Source organism: Nyctereutes procyonoides, unplaced genomic scaffold (genome assembly GCF_905146905.1).
Source record: "Nyctereutes procyonoides isolate TBG_1078 unplaced genomic scaffold, NYPRO_anot_genome, whole genome shotgun sequence".
Lineage (NCBI taxonomy): Eukaryota > Metazoa > Chordata > Mammalia > Carnivora > Canidae > Nyctereutes > Nyctereutes procyonoides.
The window spans coordinates 11,699,357-11,719,354 of NW_026575125.1; the positions used below are offsets into that span (position 1 = coordinate 11,699,357).

Sequence of the window (19,998 nt, forward strand, 5' to 3'; positions counted from 1 at the left end):
GAGTCACAAGATCTATTGACTGAGCCAGCCAGGTCCTCCACAGATTCCTCTTATACAAATAACCTAAGTCTCATTGGGAAAAGCTAAATATATTTTCATAAAAGGATCAGAGAGTAATTCCTTTGAAAAATAAGTGGGATAGCTACTGAACTATGACCAAGGGTCTGTGCTAAATGCTGTGTGTACTGGGGGAGGGGTGGTGTCTTCAGGATGGCTACATTTCTATTCCTTCTACGATGAGGCTGACAGATGAAATACAAATGAAATTGTGTCTTAATGCAACAATAAAATAATGAGCAAAGCTCAATGAGAGAACAGGGCTGTAGTGGCTAATTCAGGTCTAGGGGCCCTAAGGATTTGTTGTGGAAGAGTTGACTTGAACAGAGCTCTGCAGGATTACAGAAAACTACACCAGGTAAAGCTAGGAGGAAGGGCATTCTAGACAAGACAGCAGCCTGTGCAAAGATAAGGTGCTGGGGATGTGCAGGGCGTCTCTAGAGGAAGGGTGACCCTTCCACCACTGCTGCGACATTCCTCTGTGAAGAATGATGGAAATGTAGACTGGCTTCAGATCAAGAAAAGATTTGAAGGCCAGGCTCATATGTATAAAGTGGAGGGCCTTTGTGGAGAGGGTGGGGTGTGAAATGGTCAGCTCTATGTCTTGGAGACATAACTCTGGGACCAGAGCATAGAACAGACTGGAGGGGGCAAGAATGAAGTTAGGATGACCTATTAGGGGTTTATTCTAATAGTCTAAGTGAAAATGAATTACAGTCTGAACTGAGAGAGTGGGATGGATTTTAGAGGTGGGGTTAAGAATCAAAAGGACTTGGTAAGAGGCCGGAGAGAGGAGTCTAACAGGATCCTCACTAGGAACAGAATAATAGAGTGACCTGAAGATGACAGCAGTGGTTCTGCATGAGGGTAGGGAATGGAGAAGCCACAGTGGGGTAGAAGAGCCATAGGAGGCTGGAAACAGGAGGTGGGATTTGGGCTGGGTCGTTCAGTTGGGTAAAAAACCAAGACATGTGAATGGACAACAGAGAGAAGATTCCAAGTAGGGAGAGAAGCCCATAGAAATGTCTAAGAGTGATACACCTTCACAACGTTTTGGGATATAAATATGGGCATTGACCTGACATGTTAAAGCTAAAGCTGAATGATCAATTAGGGGGTGCTTATCCAAATGAAAACAATAACTTGAGGAATAATTATGTCAACAGAAACATAACTTGTGAGTTTTGTAAATATTGGAGTCCAGACACTATTTTTTTTTCCTAAAGAAATCCTCCCTTTTGGGGCACTTGATGGGATGAGCACTGGGTGTTATGCTATATGTTGGCAAATTGAACTCCAATAAAATGAAATTTTAAAAAAATCCTCCCTTTTGCCCCCACTTTGTGGAGATAACCTGTGTGAAGCAACAAGGTTCATTTTGATGCCCACAAGTGTGAAAAAGGATTCTAACCAAGCAGGAGTTCTTAACCTGGCGTCAGTGCAGCCCCAGGACCCATGGATAGAACTCCGAGCAATCACTGGATGGCAGATAAATTACATCTTTATTTTCACTAACACCTAGCTGAAATGTGGCCTTTCCTTCGGTCACGAATGTAGCCAATGACCACTGTGGCATTAGCTGGACCAACAACTCTGTCTCCAGTAGAAATCACAGATATTTTCATGTCATAGTAGTGCTGCAGCAATCTCAAAACACAGCTTCTGGGAATCACTACCTAGAATTTAAAGAAGAGCTGCTGCTCACTGGTGTTCTTACAAATGCCATCAAAAAAGCACATCTGTAACTACACCATCAACTTCTCCTTTAACATTTTAGTGACTTCATTGAATTAAAACCACCACCACAACACCGTTCAGATGTTGGAGACTTGGCAAAGGACAAAAAGGGTCCAGGGCACAAAAAAAGATTAAGAACCTCTGTCCCAGAAGCAGTGGTGTGCTAGTCAATGTTGGAAACTGGTTTTCAAGGAGGAGCGGGAGAACGAACCCGATGTGTGGTGCGTGCTAATTTCCACGGTGCAAGTGCTCCCACTGTGGTCATTTCCAAGCTGCCAGTGTGAGGTCAGGGAAGAGGTGCATGATCGGCTCCCCAGGGGGAGCAACAGCTGGCCCGGCACACCACTAAAAGTTCTTTCTCTATGGAAGATTTAGGTCAACAGATGCCATTGAAAGTAAGTGACGGAATGCCATGGATGGTCTACTCATGCATGGATTTGGCAATAAAACAGAGGCCAGGGAGTCTAAGAATAATCTCATTTGGAACTGGGCAATATCTTGAACTGTGATATGAAGAAGCATTTTTTAAAGATTTTTATTTATTTATTCAGGAGACACAGAAGAAGAAGACACGGAAGAGGGAGAAGCAGGCTCCCCTGGGGAGCCCGATGTGGGCCTCGATCCCAGCACCCCGGGATCGTGACCTGAGCCAAAGGCAGATGCTCAACTGCTGAGCCACCCAGGCGTCCCTGAAGAGGCACTGTATTAAATGTGCTTTACTGAGATTCCCTGCAGGTAATGGACCATGTGTTTTAGTGTCAACTCACTCCTACACGACACCCATTGACATTACCCACGAGGTCTACTCCTGGCCCCTCATTTTGTCACGTAGGACGTTCCACCATACATAAACCAAAACAACTTATACAGCCCCTTCAGTGTCTTTATGGAGTGAGCTGGCAAGAGACAACTCTCAAATAATGCTGAATTGGGCAATTCCTCTGCACCTCCTGTCAGACGGTTGCTCGACGGTGGTGTTCATGGGTCTGTGAGCAAACCTGAATTTGGAAATAAAGAGTTCCTGTTTTCCTAAGAAGGCCAATCCCAACTTTACGTGGAGGGCAACTGCTGCCCACTCGCTGTGCTGCTCTAGGAGAGGAATCACGATGCTGATTCTGAAGAGGCCATGCGAAATGCTCCAGTCTAAGGTAGCCTTTCCTTATAGACACTGAAGTCAGGTTTCCAGGTCATTCTAAGTGTACCTTTAGCTTCTGTATTGTTTTATGAAATATGTAAAACAGGATCCCCGAAAACAAACACTGCTTCTATCTGCGTATCCTTTCTATGCTATTTCACCCACCTGGTTATCTCCTGAACCTAAAATAAGTCTCAAAGAAAATATACTCTATTGTTTTTGACTACTTTCAATTATAAACAGAGCCCAAATCAGATAATACATAGTTTCCATGGAGCAGCTTTGCCAAGAATGTTAAATCTAATAGTGCAGTTAAGGAAGATGTAACCGAAAACAATTGAACTGCAAATATTTTTGTTTGCCTAAACAGTCCTGAAAGGGCAAAATACTTTCAAACATATTTTCAAGTTAGTGCTGCAGCTTCGGTGGGTGATTAATTGCTGGGCAACTTTCCCCCATAAGCCAGATTTCATTTTTCTTCTCTTTACAAGAACTGCCGTCCCAGTGACTTGCCATTCCACACATGCTGGCACTTCCACTAGAGCTTGATATCGTCAATTTTATATGTACAGTCGGGGCCCTCTTATCGATGCAATCAGGATCATTAATTCAAAAAGACAATCAACTGCCTCCAACGTTGTAAATTAAAGCGTAAATATGCATACATTTGCCAATTTTTAGAAATACAGTCAAGGTGGGTCTGCTGATTGGATTGAAGCCCTGTCTTTGGAAAGCATAACTATAACGACTATAATCCCTAAAATCCTTCTAGATTATTAGTTGCCCCCATCCTTTTTCCCGTCATCTTTCCCATACTAACTCAAAAGCTCTTCTTTAGCAATTCACTCTTACAAAGCATTTGACTTAGCTGTTCTAAAAATACCAACTCTTTTTTTAAGATTTTATTTATTTATTTGAAAGAGAGAGACAAGAGAGACAGAGCAAGCACACACAAGCAGGGGGAGGAGCGGACTCCCAGCTGAGCAGAGAGCACGATGCAGGACTTGATCCCAGGCCCCTGAGATCATGACATGAGCCGAAGGCAGATGCTTAAGCTACTGAGCCACTCGGGTGCCCCTAAAAATACCAACTCTTTTTTTACACTTACTTCATTAATTTACATATTGTTTAATTAAATCGCATAATTGCAATTATTGGTGCAACTGGCATAACAGATCCGAGAACAACCACAACTGCCTTTAAGCCCACTTCAATGTGGCAGGAGGGAGTAGCAATGGGCACGCAGACCAGGGCTGCTGATCGTCCTGGGTGTTCAAAGCCCCTCACGCAAGGAATGAGCGCACTGCTTAGTCCAGTCCATCCCGGGTAAGTGGAGGTCAACTCGGAGGGCTTCTAGTGTTTCCGCACCTTTACTGACATCCAAGAGTGGTGTCAAACTTAAAACCACCCAGAATCAGGAGCAAAGGGCTAAGCACGAACTAAGCATGAATAATTACTTACTTAAGTAAGTCTGAAACATTTCACTATCCGCATAAGCCATTTAGGTGTCATTTCAATAACCACAGACAAATATTTTTAGATTTCTAAATATATTTTCTCAGCCCAAACCGTATACCGATACTGGTCCCTGTCGGAGACTGACATCCAAGCTGATACACTGTCCCAAGCTGCAGGGATATAGGATGTCAACTCCTCTACCCTTTGATCTCTGTGTTAATGCGTTAATGTCATTTTCATCTCAGCAGCAGGGAAGGGGCTCAGTGCCAGTAGACTTGGGATCTATTGGCTTTCTGACCATGTGGTTTTTAGTTTCTTTTGATTTTTTTTAAGAATGCATTTATTTATTTATTTATTATTTATGAGAGACACACAGAGAGAGAGGCAGAGACATAGGCAGAGGGAGAAGCAGGCTTCATGCAGGGACCCTGATGTGGGACTCGATCCTGGGTCTCCAGGATCAGGCCCTGGGCTGAAGGCAGGTGCTAAACCACTGAGCCACTCGGGCTGCCCCTGATTTTTTTTTTAATCATATACTGCACTGATCTCAGCTGAGAGTGGGTCAAAGGACTTGAAGCCCCAGTAAAAGATTATTGTCAAAGATCTCACTCCGGTAATCTGTAATGTTGAAATTTCCACCTGTCCCCTTACTCAAAACTTAATAATGTCCGTCTTTTAAGAACTCCCTATATCAATTAATATTTTTGAGTCCTCCTAAATCTCCATTTTATGGAATCTCCCCAGATTACTTTCTCAACCCAAATGGCAGCCTATTCATTCCAGCTCAATGCACATTTATAACATCTATTCCAACAGAAAGGAGGTGCATGACATTTTGGGAAAGACAATTACTTGCTTATCGGTTCCTGCCATCTGTGGTTTGCTGGTGCCATCCTGGTTTTAAAAGCAAGATAAAATTGAGGCAGTAAAGTCAGAAAGCGTTTTCTGGATTCTTATATAGATTGTATATGTCAGGACATATTTAATAGCTATCTGTGCTTTGTCTTTTTTCCTCTGGTGACTTGTTTTTGCCCTTTTGTTTTTCTCATTAACATCTCCACTGGGGAGGGGGGCAGGAGGAAGGGAAGGAGATAAAATTCAAATGAGATCATTTGGCCAGTCACTCATTGGCTAAAGTGGAGTCCCAAGAGGCCAGTTACACGAGCTGGAATCTCTTCGAGGTCCAGTTCACCCCGGGCAGATGCAAGTTCTTCGCTCCAAGGCTACAGACTGTGACCCCATTTCCTGCCAGATGTTTTGCACTTGCGGCCCACGGTCATGAGAGGTGACCAGGCCAGTGAATAGAAATGACTCAGGAAACCCCCGCCTTGTCAAGAAAAACCAGGGATGTATAGGTCATTCTTACCCCTCCAATAACAAGCTTTTCACTTGCTAAATTCTTGGACTAAAGATCTGTTAAGAAACAGGGCTGTAACTACTGATTAAAACGGGTTTTGAGGGGTGCCTGGGTGGCTCAGTCAGTTGAGCATCTGCCTTCGGCTCAGGTCATGATCCTTGGGTCCTGGGTTCGAGCCCCATGGCAGGCTCCCTGCTCAGCGAGGGAGGAAGTGTCTACCCTTGCTCTCTCTCTCTCTCTCTCTCTCTCTCTCTCTCTGTCAAATAAATACATTAAACCTTTAAAAAATTTAAAGGTTTTGAATGCCGGAGCAGGGGGGCCTCAGAGGGATGGGCAAAATGAGTGAAGGGGTGGGGGAAGTCCAGGCTTCCAGTTAGAGACTGAATAAGTCACAGGGATGAAAGGCACAGCCCTGACAGTGCAGTGCGTGGCACTGTAACAGTGCTGTCTGGCGACAGATGCGAGCTCCAGGTGTGGGGTGCACAGTGTCACCTAGAGACTCGTCGAGTATGTCCACCAGACCCTAATGTAACCTTGTGCGTCAACTCTACTTCAATTAAGAAAACAGGTTCTTGAAGATTATTTGTTCTTTTGTCTCCCCTTCATCCTCCACAACGCCACTCAAACCCAAATCAAGTATGAGCTTTTGCAGAGTCCAGAAGCCAAAGAAAGGTTTGTTCATTTTTAAATGGTTGAAAAATATCAAAAGAATAGCATTTCATGGCACATGAAAAATATATGCAACTCACGTTTCAGTGGCCATAAAGTCTTTCTGTTTTGGGTTTTTTTTATTATTATTCATGAGAGATGCAGAGAGAGAGGCAGAGGGAGAAGCAGGCTCCCCACAAGGAGCCTGACGTGGGACTCGAGCCCAGGACCCCAGGGATCATGACCTGAGCCAAAGGCAGACACTCAACCGCTGAGCCACCCAGGCGTCCCCATAAAGTTTTATTAGAACAGCCACCCCAGCTGTTTATGTATCACTGTGGCTGCTTTTGTGCATAAGGGCAGGAGGGAATCGTTGCAACTAAAACTGTATGGTCCACAGAGATGAAAATATTTATCATCTGGCCCTTTATAACAAGTTTGCTGCCCCTGCCTTTTCTCATTCCACACAAACATTTCTGGTATCCTTCCCACCTTAGAATTCCAAGTGCTTTCTCTACTACTTTCCATCTGTGCAGATTATTTTGTTTCTCTTGAAATCATAAGGCAATGGCGCCACCACCATAAAAATAGTTTTCACTCTCCATTTGTATAAAGTACTTTGTGATACTCAAGACTTTCAAGAGATCAGAAAGCAAATGATGCTTCATCTCTTTCAGATGATTCATAGAGTTTAATTGTGATACCTGTGATACTACTACTAATTTTTTTCCAGCTTTTTTCAAATGCTAAAATAAATGAATTTTGCTTCTGACCTGTAACTGAAATGCTATTCAGTGAAAGAGGAACTGAGGTCACTTTTACTGCATAAAATCAAAATACATGGGTTTGTATTAGCATTATTTTCCTAAAGAGTAAATTGAGGCAGTTGAACTCTTTTTGGAGATTATAAAGAATGGTTTAAGTGGCTCTGGGTGTCACCTTCAAGTCCCAAGCAGATGTTACCAATAAGCCAGCTGTCGGGCCGTGTTACCCAGGAGGTGGCCGTGTTCAGGCCCCAGGAAGATAGTTCTTGCGGCAGAGCTAAGGCCGCAGGGGTGTGGGCAGGGCGCCTACAGCATCTGTGACAGCAGTTTTCTGTCAGGAGACACTTGTCCGACACGAGTGCCACTTCCAGGAGGACGGGGAGGGTGGGAGGAGATGCAGCAAGGACCAGCCTGACCTGCAGGCTCCACTCTGCCACCACTGGCGGCTCCTCTGTGGCGGGGCTGGCTAAAAGGCTTAGACTGGAAAAGACAAGTCAGATAGTGCGGCTGCTGTGTTGCCACTGCACAAAGATTATGGAGTATGGCACGGGAACCGGTTTGGGGAGTCCTTGGTTTGGGGCCCCAGCCGACCAAGGCATAATCCTGGCAAGTTCAATAACTTTCTTTAGACTTGACTTTCCTTATCTATAAAATGACCATTGGGGCACCTGGGTGGCTCGGTGTTGAGCATCTGCCTTCAGCTCAGGGCATGATCCCAGGGTCCTGGGATCAAGTCCCGCATCAGGCTCCCTGTGGGGAGCCTGCTTCTCCCTCTGCCTCTCTCTGTGTGTCTCTCATGAATAAATAAAATCTTTAGAAAAATGACTGTTTGTTGTGTCTCAAGTATCCCTCCTAGACTAGACAACAAGAGACACATCAATGACCCTTAAAATAAGAGAAAACCAACTTTGAGATTTCTCAGCGGCACCTGGGACTGCAAACTCACCTCCTTCCACCTCTCAAGAGAGAGAGTCCTGCTCCCTTTAGCCCACTAGAGCTCCATCCCTTCATTGGCATGGAGGTCACCAACCTCTTAAGAAGGTGTCAACCCAAGTGATCATGGTTGGACCTTACATCCGCACACAGGCCACAGGAAAATGGCAGCCATTGTGCCTGGTGTCCACATCCTCCTCCCTCACCGAACGTGCTGGAAGCTGAGAGGTGCTCGGTCCTGGGCATACCAGGATGTACTAGGATGTAGAGAGGGCTGGTGCTGACCGAAAGGTGGCTACTATTTGATTACATGAAAGGTTTCATCTTGCTTTCCCTCCCCTCACTAGTTTCAACTACAGCACAACTGAACTCAAAGCAACAGAGTCATCACTTACCAATATACACATTTCCAGATATGGTATAAATGAAGCTTGTCCATCCTGAAAAAGGACCAGCAACATTAAAAGGTTAGTGTCCATAATGCCCAAAGGAACAAAGCTATAATAATGATATGTTTAACAAAGATCTATGAAATATAAACATATCTAACAGATATGACAGATAAATTGAAGTGAAATCCTTTATTTTCTCTTAGATATATATTTTTAAAATTTAACTTATGTGAGCTGTTTATTTTTTTAAGATTTTATTTATTTATTCATTAGAGACACACACAGAGAGAGAGAGAGAGAGGCAGAGACACAGGCAGAGGGAGAAGCAGGCTCCATGTAGGGGGCCTGATGTGGGACTCGATCCCGGGGGACTCCAGGATCACACCCTGGGTCGAAGGCAGGTGCTAAACCGCTGAGCCACCCAGGCGTCCCCTATGAGCTGTTTAATACACACACTCCCACACCCACATGTGCACATGCATGGACACACATATACACGTACCCCTAAACTTAAGTGATTTGGCCCAGTATGTTTTAGAGCCACCTACGTAGGAAGTATACCAGTCACCTGGCTATACAGCTATATGCCAACAGCTGTCTTAACAAACTGTTCCCTCCCATTTTAACATCATGCTGATAACTGCAACACCCCAATCTGGCTTATCTTCAGTTCATTGTGCCTCCAGGTAGTTTTAAGTGTGAAGAAAATGCTAGAAACACGCTTTTTCTTTACTTAGTTGTATTTTAGTCTCTAGTGAACTCACTCTTCTTCATGTATCCTAAAACAGAGCATCAGTTCCAGGGATTTGGGGATACATAATCTTTGGGGTACAAGTGGGGATTGGATGGTCCGTGCTCTCCCTAGAGCTGTGTACACAATTTTTCAAGTGTGTATACTTTTCTGTGAAGAGGGTACATAGCATTCACCAGACTCCTACTGTGACATGTGGGGCCAAGAGCTCAGAACCACAGACAACCTGCCACTTGCCCTCCCAATGCCAGGCAGCACTGGGTTTCCATGGGTGTTTGTACCCACGGCCCAGAAGGAATGCTGCGGTGCCACTGGAAGACCTGAGGGCAGAAATGGCAAACTCAAAACAGAATCAAGACATCACCTGTGTGCTTTCAGTGGAAAAGGAAAGGATGCGGGATGGAATACATAGTGGAGCTCAAGGTGGAAGGGCAGGGCCCAGACTGGAGTCCCTGTTGAGAGTCGACGTGGTGACACAGTGAACAAAACAAAGGCAGGCGTGGAAGGATCACGGAGGACCAAATACACTCTAGGGATGCAGGTGCGAAGACAGGTGGGGTGAAACACCCAAGAGAGAAGGTATGACTGATATCACTCCACATCAACCGAGTCTGGTTGAGAAAATCCAAAGGATGGCGAAGCAACCCAAGACCCTTGGGCAGATACCAGAAGAGGTTCACCCTCCCACCTTCCAAGCTTTCCTCTCTGGGATTTTTACCAGACTCAGTTTAAGGCCTCTGGAAGTAATTCCACCAGCTGACAGCTCACTCACACTTGTTCTCCCTTCTCTGTCTGCCGTCAGTGAACATCACGCACTCCCGTACCTGTGCTGTGGGCGGAGACACCGGCATGAAGAAGGCCCAGCTGGGGTGGACCAGTTGTGCAATCTGGGGGAGCAGGGTCGGGATGCTGCAAGCACAGGCCAACAACCCACAGCCCAGTTCCAGTGTCTTACCCGGGGGGGGGGGCCGCTCTATGAAAGCGCTGCTCTCTCTCCTTTTGGATGGACGCTCAGCCTCCCCAGTCCTATGTAGCCCGATGTGCAATGAAACTCTGCGATGCGACAAAACCCCTTACCTCGCTGCTCCTTGAAAACATTCACCATGGGACATTGTTCACATTGATTTTTCAAAGTGCTAATGTCTTCGCCGTGTTTTTCGGATTATAAAAAAAATGCACACACATCAATTTAAAACATATTTTAAGACTTGGAAGGGTGTAATCTCTAAACTGAAAATCTTTCTGTGATCTTCCTTCTCGGCCTGACATAAATATTGCTAACAATTTGATATTTATGCTTTCAGTTTCTTTTTTGTTTTCGGTGCTATGTATCATTTGCTTAAAAGCTAGAACAAACTCAATGTTCTATTCCAAATACCTTTCCATGTCAAAACAGAGTAGTAACTCATCCTCGGGAAAGATTGCAAAGCATTCCATTGTAAGGACACGTCATAATTTACCTAACCAATCCCTTCTTCGTGCTTGAAAGGTACTAAAAAATTAATGGCTTCTGAATTTGAAAAAAACCTCAGAGCTCTCAATTGCTCAACTGGGTTTTTAACTGGGATTACTCGGATTGTTCTAATCGCATTTCTCCTCCACCCTCTTTGCTTCATTTCTACTCACCCTCCAAAAAGAAAACTAGTCCACACGCAATTTCCCTGGCTTGTTTTCTGTTTCATCTTTATACATGATCCAGAAGGATCAAACATTTGCTCAAAGGAATGGCCAAGTCCTTCTGCAAACCTGGATGTATTTTCAGCACTTTGGAGACAATCTTTGAGATGCTGGTTTGCTGTATTCTTGGGGTTGGTCTCACTAAAATAAATTCCTTTCTTGTTTCACCACTACTTCTTTCTCTGCCTTTGGATTTTGTCAGGGGCGAGTGGCCAAACCTGGTGCTCTTACACCCTTGTGCCCCAGCTAGAAACCTCATTTAATTTACAGTGAAACAAGAGCTGGATTGTGTGAAGGCTTCCTATATGTTTAAGAACCACCACTTTTTATTGCAATTATTCCTCGTCTGTGAAAAGCAGGATTACATCAGCAAAGAGCTCTCTGGTCTCCTCATCCTTTTCTCCTGCCTCCCCACTCTGCCCAATTTTAAGTCCTGCACCAGGAATTGATACCATCCCCACATTTTTACTGTTGTCAGAGGTCACAGGCCCTACAGTTTCCTTTCTTCCACAAACACGGTCTCCAAGCTACTGGCTCTGTGCAGCTGGGAAGCTCTTCCCCTCCCTTGGGCCATGACAGAGCAAGTAAGTTGGGCTGGAGGTCTCACTTCACCTCTGGCCTTGGAGGACAGTTTAATCAGCAACACATGGAAGCCGGACCTCCTTTAGTCAAACATAAAAAATGTAAAGCTATGAACTATGCCAATCATTTTCTGTGGCTTCTGCTCTCATATCCAGGGAGGTTGCCAATTCTTGCCAATGTCCCTAGTGGGAGCTTTTCTTGGCGACATTCCTTGCTTTAACCCAGCTCATTCTCCTGTTGCCTTAGCCGGAGAGTTCATTATTTCAATGAACTTTCCAGCTATTCCCTATACATGTGATGTGGGAACAAAAGCACAAGAAAAAAAATGTCCTTACTGCCTACAGCGCACTGACAAGTCCCTGAAACAGGCAGAGTGACCTTCCTCTAGGGACTCAGCTGCCTATATGTTAAAACCTTGCTAAGGGGCAAGAGGCAATCTTAGCCCGACCACCACTGGGATCCTGTAAGTCTATTTTAACATAAACATTCCTTTGGAAACTTCCCTTTTCTCTACTCTTCAAGATATATGTTGGCAATCATGCCCCACGCATATGGCCCACTGATGCACATCTGAAGGGTCTCAGGACTGAGTTTTTACTAGACAGTATTAAATGACCTTTCCCTAATAATAGCCAGCCCGCTCATGGTTCTGGAAACCTTGCTTCCAAAATTCCTGAGATACTCACACTGTCCCTGAGCCCCTCCCAACTTGAGAGTATATAATGGGCCACTCCTCATGACCCCAGCATAGCTCTTTCTGCCCACGGGTCCTGTCCCGTGCTTTAGTAAAACCACCTTTTTGCACTGAAGGGACCTCAAGAATTCTTTCTTGGCCCTCGGCTCCGAACCCCACCACTTCAAACCACATCACTCACGACACTTCCCCTACCTTCCATGCCCCTAAGTTCATCTTGGGCAGGCGGCTCCCTCACCATGGATTTCACGCCTGCAGACCTGGGATGGGAGGCAGACCCACCTCAGGCTCAGGTCACGATCCTATGGTCCTAGGGTCCTGTTGGCTCCCTGCTCTATGGGGAGTCAGCTTCTCCCTCTCCCTCTGCCTGCCACTTCCCCTGCTTATGCTCGCTCTCGCGCTCTCTCTCTCTGTAAAATAAATAGATAGGGGGAGGGAGGAAGAGAGAGAGAGAGAAAGAATCCCCTGGAAGCTTTTTGGTCTTTATAGACTAAGCCTACAGTGAGGTTTTCCCACCACTGAGATATATTAATGTGACCATTTTTAACTAAAATAATACATGTTACGGGATGCCTGGGTGGCTCAGCGGTTGGGTGCCTGCCTTCAACTCAGGTCGTGGATCCCAGGATCTGGGATTGAGTCCTGCATCGGGCTCCCTGCCGAGAGCCTGTTTTTCCTTCTGCCTATGTCTCTGCCTCTGTCTCTCTCTCTCGGTCTGTGTCTCTCATGAATAAATAAATAAATCTTTTTTAAAAATACATGTTACTATTATTTCTTAGCTTTATTTGGACACACTCTTCTCATCTTCAAATATACAGTGCTCACAATTGGTTTTTAATTGCTCAGAAAAATTCAGAAAACATTTCAAATATGTAGTTATAATCATAAAATTATACTGAGGGCTGCAAAATAGAAATCACTTTAGGCCTATGAACTTAGATTAATGGCAAGACAAGTGGGAACCCAAATATATAGAACTTTAAGGATTAAATAAAGGTTCAGAAAGCAATAGAAACCTGAAAGAAGCAGAGAATGCCCTAAGATGATCAAAGGGCATATTCTGGCACCTGTTTTAAGAGGGAAAAGATTTAAAAAAAAACTTTTATGGGGGGGGGCAGAGGGAAAGGGAGAAAGAATCTTAGACTCCACGCCCAGCACGGAGCTTGATCTCAGGACCCGGAGATCATAACCTGAGCCGAAACTGAGAGTCTGGGGCTTAACCTACTAAGCCATCCAGACACCCCCAAGAGAAAAAAGATTTTTAAGGAGGACCTGAAACTATGAAAAAAGAAAAAAAAAACCCTGTCAAAGTTGAAATGTGTTTCAATTCTTCGAATGATTTATTACTTTACATTAACTATGAATTTAATTTGTTTTCTTCTAAAAATGATATATTAGAAAAACAATACAATTTTCAAACTGGGGAGATGCATTTGAAAATTTTCAAAACTTGGTTTTTTCCTTAACCTATCTGCAGAGTCTTGGATTGATTTACCAATATGCCCGAGGTACTACTGATGGGGGTGCTGGTGAGCGAAGGCCCCCTCATTCATCTGGACCTCAGTAGTTAAGAGTCACAGCGCAAGTGCAACCGTGTAAGTTACACTCTCATCCCAACACTCCCTCGCTCGTTGACCTTGAGTAAGTTCAGGTCAAGTAAGTAACTTCTTTGTCCCTCAGCCTCCTCATCTGAAAAATAAAATAATCAGTCCTTACCTCACTGTAGGGGTTAATATAAGGGAAGTACTTAGAGCAATTTCTGGCAAATGATAAGCACTTAATAAATGTTAGCTATAATTATTATTACTACTGGATGATTCAGTGAAGTCTGAGCCCCCCAAAATGTTCATGATATTCCCTATGATGGATTTGTGCTATTTTTTTTTCTCTTTTCGAAAACCACATTTGTAAACAATGCAATTGCACCTCACTACATAGGAAACTCAACTGCAGGGGTAGACATATCAATACAGAAGGCAAAACAACAAAGCATCTATAATAGAACATTTTCATGATCTTGAGCTGAGAGGGTTTATTAATAAAGAAGCCACAGAAAGCACTCACTAGCCTTTAAGGTACAGATCAATACATTTAGGAATTTTTATTTACTAATGGATAGAAAAATATAATAGTACACAGAAGAGTGAAACAGAAGGCCAAGGGGAGGAGATATTTGCACCACAAACAACTGACAATGATAAGCACCCACAATATAGAAAGAGCTCCTACAAATCAGTATGAAAAAGATTGACAACCCAGTCAAAGGAAAATATGAAGCTTCTCCCTAGATAATTTTATGTTCAGGCTCTGGTTCGTGGTCATCACTGCTCTGAAGACTTACTAACATCCATCACTGTGATGAGTATATCCTAAGGACGAGGGGCTCGGTGATTGACTTAATGTACTACTGGTAAGTAGAGAGCTTGGCAAAAAATAGCCATGAATTAAATCATGTTTTCTGCATAGTAAACAAAATCAGCCTTTGTTCCCTCTATGAAAATCCCTGAAAATCTAAGATTCCACATGAATCATTCATGTTTGGGGCATTCTCCCTTCAAAAGTAGCTAATGACTGTGAAGAGACATTTAGGCAGGAACTCTGAGGAGAATTCACCATGGCTTCCCTTCCATTTTCAAAAAAACAAAAACAAAAACCCACTACATTTTTGAGTCACTGACCATATGGAAAACGTACCGCACTTTGACTCAAGATCATAAGCTTGGCAAGCTGACTTGAAGACACCCAGTGCCTCCTGGCATTCATGCCCTGTGCAACCTTCTCTTCTCTGAGCGTGGGCTGCACCTTTGGCCTGGCTCTAACCAGCAGAATCAGCGAAACTAATGGGCTGTCACTTCTGATACTGGGTTACATAAAGACTCTGGCTTCCATTTGCTCACTCTTTCTCTTCCTCTCTCACTTGTAAGCTTTTGATAAAGCCAGAGGCCGTGTTGTGAGCTGTCCTATGGAGAGGCCCATGTGACAAGGAAGTAAAGGTGGACTGCAGCCAACACGTCTCAGAAATTGAGTGCTGTCACCAACCACACGGGTGTGGGCTTGGAAGCGTATCCTTCGCAGTCAAGCTCTGGGATTGCTGGGACTCCGCTGACACCTGAATCACAGCCTTGTAAGAGTCCCTGAGTCAGAGACCACAGCTAAACCATGAGATAACAAATGTTATCTTACAAGCCACTACACTTGGGAGTAATTTGTTATACAGCAACATAGATAAGTAATACAATAAGATTTATTTAAACATAACCCAATGGGATTTACTGAGTAGTTACTGTATACACAGCATTAAAATCTAATTTTTAAAAAAGATTTATTTGAGAGTGAGAGTGGGGGGAGGGGAGGGAAAGAGGGAGAGGGGAGAGAGAATCCCAAGCAGATTCCACGCTGAGCACGGAGCCCTGAGATCACGACCTGAGCTGAATCCAAGAGCCAGACGCTTAACTGACTATACCACCCAGGAGCCCCTAAGATCTACTTTTTAGAAAAGTGTTTTGAAGCATTCATTCCTATTTCCCCCCCAGTTTTACTGGGATGTAATTGACAGGGCTCCTTTCTGTTTTTTTTCCTCCCACAGAAGCAAAAATACATTGACAATATTTAAGAGAATGAATTCTCTTAAAGTTTCCTATTGCTGCTGTAACATATCACCACAAACTTGGTGGCTTAAAGCAACACAAACCGTTATCTCATAGTTGTGGAGGTCTAAAGTCCAAAAATGGGTCTTGAGGGTCTACAATCAAGGTATCAGCAGGGCAGCCTTCCTTCTAGAGGCTCTAGGGGAGAATGCATTTCCTTGCCTTTTTTAACTTCTAGAGATTGCCTCCATTCCTTGGCATGAGACCCCCTCCCATTTTCAAAACTAGCAACTACATCACCTGGACCTGCGCTTCTATTGGTCTTTCACTCTGCTCTTGCCGCCTCCTCCATTTACACAGACCCTTTGATTATACTGGGGCCACCTGGACTATCCAGGCCACTCTCCCCATCTCAAGATCCTTAACCTAATCACATCTGCGACATCCCCTTTACCATGGAAAGTAACATATTCCCGGGTCCCAAGGATTAAGGCTGTGGACATCTTTGTGGCACCACTATTCTGCTTACCACAGAAGGGTAGGCTATAGGTCCTCTAAAGACATCTTTTGGATTGATGTACATACAGCAAAGAAAATTAAAAGGTTGGGGGAAGTAAAAGAACACAAAATTAAGTGTTTCCATACCATAACCACGCTCCACTTTTAACATTCCAGATCATGATTTATTTATTTTTTAAAGATTTTATTTATTCATGAGAAACAGAGAGAGAGACAGACAGAGACACAGGCAGAGGGAGAAGCAGGCTCCATGCAGGGAGACTGACATGGGACTCGATCCCGGGTCTTCAGGATCACGCCCTGGGCCGAAGGTGGCGCTAAACTGATGAACCACCCAGGCTGTCCCCAGATCATGCTTTAAATACCTAGTGGCAGAGTCACTGTGAAGGAAGACTGGGAGCGAGAGAGTGGCTGTTCAGAGCCAAACTTCAATGGTGTCAGAAGATAAAGGGGACATGAGGACCAGAAGGCCCAGGTTTCTGGGGACAGATAGATCCTTCCCTAGAAATACAGATTAAGGTCTTCTCAGTGAATGATAACAGTATTATCTGCATGTCAGTTTTCAGCAAGGAAGATCAAACTGCTTGTAAGAGATGGTCAAAGTCTTGGCAAAAAAAAAAAAAACCCAAACCAAAAACAACTACTTATTCCCATTTTAGCCAAGAGCTAACATGAAATACGTGTGGCCGATGTTAAAGGAATCTGGTACTGTCAGAGACTTGACAAATTGGATTCTTTGTAAGTGATGCACTGTTCAGGCTTGGTTCCTGATATCAGCTCCCTTCCAAATCATCACTGCATGAAACATCTGTTTTCTGCAGGATTAGCCCAACTCCACAGAAATATGTCTTAACCAAAGGAAAGACAGAGATGGTAAAAACAATTCCCATACAATTTATGGGAAAGAATTCATATAAAACCTAGTCTGATTCATGAGAAATGTTTCTGATCACCCTTAACTCGATTTCCCTTGGGAAATACATATTTCCCTGGTAGCAGGGATGTGCTGGTAGCGCTGTATGCCTCTATTTCTATCCCACTGCTTTGGTAATGATACAACAATGTCAACATTAGATCAGCAAGATCACAAAGCTTATGCCAAAAGCCAAACATAACCCAGACATCCATGTCAAATCCCCTTACCATGAGTAACAAAACACTCAAAATATTATAAACAAAACATGTCCAGGACCCAGCCAATGACAAACACATTTTAAGAAATATTGATGCAGCAAAGCACCCAAATAAAATGAATTTAAACAGTCTTCGGGTTTTATAATGGAATTTGACCTGGAAAGGTGGTTTAAAAAAAAAGGATAAAAGGTGACCTTGACTTGAATGACTTGATAATAAAATTTATGTAGCATAATTTCACTAGTCAATATGGCTGATTATAGGCAGCCAGAACTATCAAGCTTGTAAATAATAAGTGCTTTATGATACCTGAACTACATTGTTTGTCTGGTACTGGACAGACACACCTCGAACTTTGGATTTGTCATTGAATGTAATGAAAACAGAGACAAGCATGTGTGTGTGTGTGTGTGTGTGTGTGTGTGTGTATGAGAAAGAGAGAGAGAGAGACAGACAGGCAGACAGAGACACCGAGAAAAAGAGGATACACTATAATTAGAAGTGATGTCCTGGAAAAGACAGGTTCTTCGGTTTCATAGCTGGGTTTATAACAGATCTGCTCCAAGTGGGTTTATACTGACTCAGTGATAAACATGCATTTCTAAGCTACTGGCTTTTGCATCCCTCCAGAAATGTTTTTGAAAACAAATCTCAGATTTACAATTTATAATGACAAAATAAAACAGAAGGAGAGCCTTTAAAGTGACATATATACATTCTCTCATGAGCCAATATAGAGTAGTGACTAAGGGTAGGACAAAACTTAACATGAACCATCCACTTAGTATCAGTGGGGTTATGGAGAAACTGGTGCTCTCAGATGCTCCTGATGGAAAGGACGATTGTGTTTCTGAATTGCAGCCTGGCAATGTGTTTTAAAATTAAACATGCATATACCTTGTGACCATCCCTGGAAACCTACCGCATCAAAATAAGTGCCCGTATGGAAGGGCATGTGCATATGGATGTTTATCACAGACCAGTGTGCAGTGGCCAGGCACCAGGTACAGAGGGAGTGCCTGTATGGGTCAACCCATAGCACAGTAGACCGCCGTTACCACCATTACCACCACGGCCAAGAGAAAGAGACTCATAAGAACAAACTAGTGGTTGCTAAAGAGGAGGAGGATGGGGAGATAGGTGAAGGGGACTCAGATATACAATCTTCCAGTTATAAAATAAACAAGTCATAGGGATGAAAAGCACAGCATCGGGAATAGAGTCAACAATAACACTGGAAAAACTCTGTGTGGGGACAGGCGGTGAGGACGCTTACTGTGGTGAGCGTACCGTAACGTACATAACTGTAGGAACACTATGTTGTACGCCTGAAACTAAGATAATATTATATGTCAACTCTATTTCAATTACAAATTTTAAAAATTAAGTCCAAGAATAAAGAGCCATACAAGCAGATTGGGAAAGAGTTCCATGAGGAATTGTTGGCCAAAAAAGATGCATGAATGTATTTATCGTATGATTCCATTTCGGTAAAATGATGAAAAAATAGCCCTGTGTATGTATACATTTGCATGCACATATATGTCAGTGTAGAATAGTGGGTTTAGGGGAAAACACAGCAAGACCTAATGTGAGTATATATCTAGGATAGATCCTAGAGCTGGGATATACAGGGAAGATACCGGAAGGAACTGGAGGGAAGAAAACTCAAAAATATAAGTAAAGGGATCCCTGGGTGGCGCAGCGGTTTGGCGCCTGCCTTTGGCCCAGGGCGCGATCCTGGAGACCCGGGATCGAATCCCACATCAGGCTTCCGGTGCATGGAGCCTGCTTCTCCCTCTGCCTGTGTCTCTGCCTCTCTCTCTCTCTCTCTCTCTCTCTGTGACTATCATAAATAAATAAAAAAATTAAAAAAAAATTAAAAAAAAATATAAGTAAAAAGCACTGCACTTAAGGTTAAAGCATATGCACTTTCTGGGGCATCTGGCTGGCTCAGTCAGAAAAGCATGGGACTCCTGATCTTGGGGTTGTGAGTTCGAGACCCACGTTGGGTATAGAGGTTACTTAAAAATAAAATCTGGGCAGCCCGGGAGGCTCCGGGCAGCCCAGGTGGCTCAGCGGTTTAGTGCCGCCTTCCGCCCAGGGCCTGATCCTGGAGACCTGGGATCAAGTCCCACGTCGGGCTCCCTGCATGGAGCCTGCTTCTCCCTCTGCCTGTGTCTCTGCCTCTCTCTTCCTCTGTGTCTCTCATGAATAAATAAAATCTTTAAAAAAATAAAAATAAAATCTATATTTTAAAAAGGCATATATGCTTTCACACTTGCTGTTACAAAAGTTGTGTATAAGGGTAGGCATATGTTTAAGTGGATAAATCTAAAAAGTTTTTCTGTACCTAAAAATAACCAGTAACCACAAAACCAAAGAAGAAAATAATGGATCCAAGGTGAATGCCTAATGACCTCAGATGCAACCAGTTTTAAAAATGAAATTGGGTTGGGACGCCCGGGTGGCTCAGCAGTTAAGCGCCTGCCTTTGGCCCAGGGTGTGATCCTGGAATCCCAGGATCAAGTCCTGCATCAGGCTCCCTGCATGGAGCCTGCTTCTCCCTCTGC

General features: G+C 43.8%; 1 protein-coding gene across 2 annotated transcripts in view; it reads right to left on the reverse strand.

Annotated features, from left to right (window-relative positions):
• The window catches only part of PIR (pirin), a 105,349-nt gene that overhangs the window by 9,580 nt on the left and 75,771 nt on the right, over positions 1–19,998 (reverse strand). For both annotated transcript variants that reach the window (XM_055338858.1, XM_055338857.1), the window contains exon 7: positions 8,485–8,529. In XM_055338858.1, the coding sequence (XP_055194833.1) occupies positions 8,485–8,529 (45 nt within the window). The remainder of the gene's footprint in view (positions 1–8,484; positions 8,530–19,998) is intronic.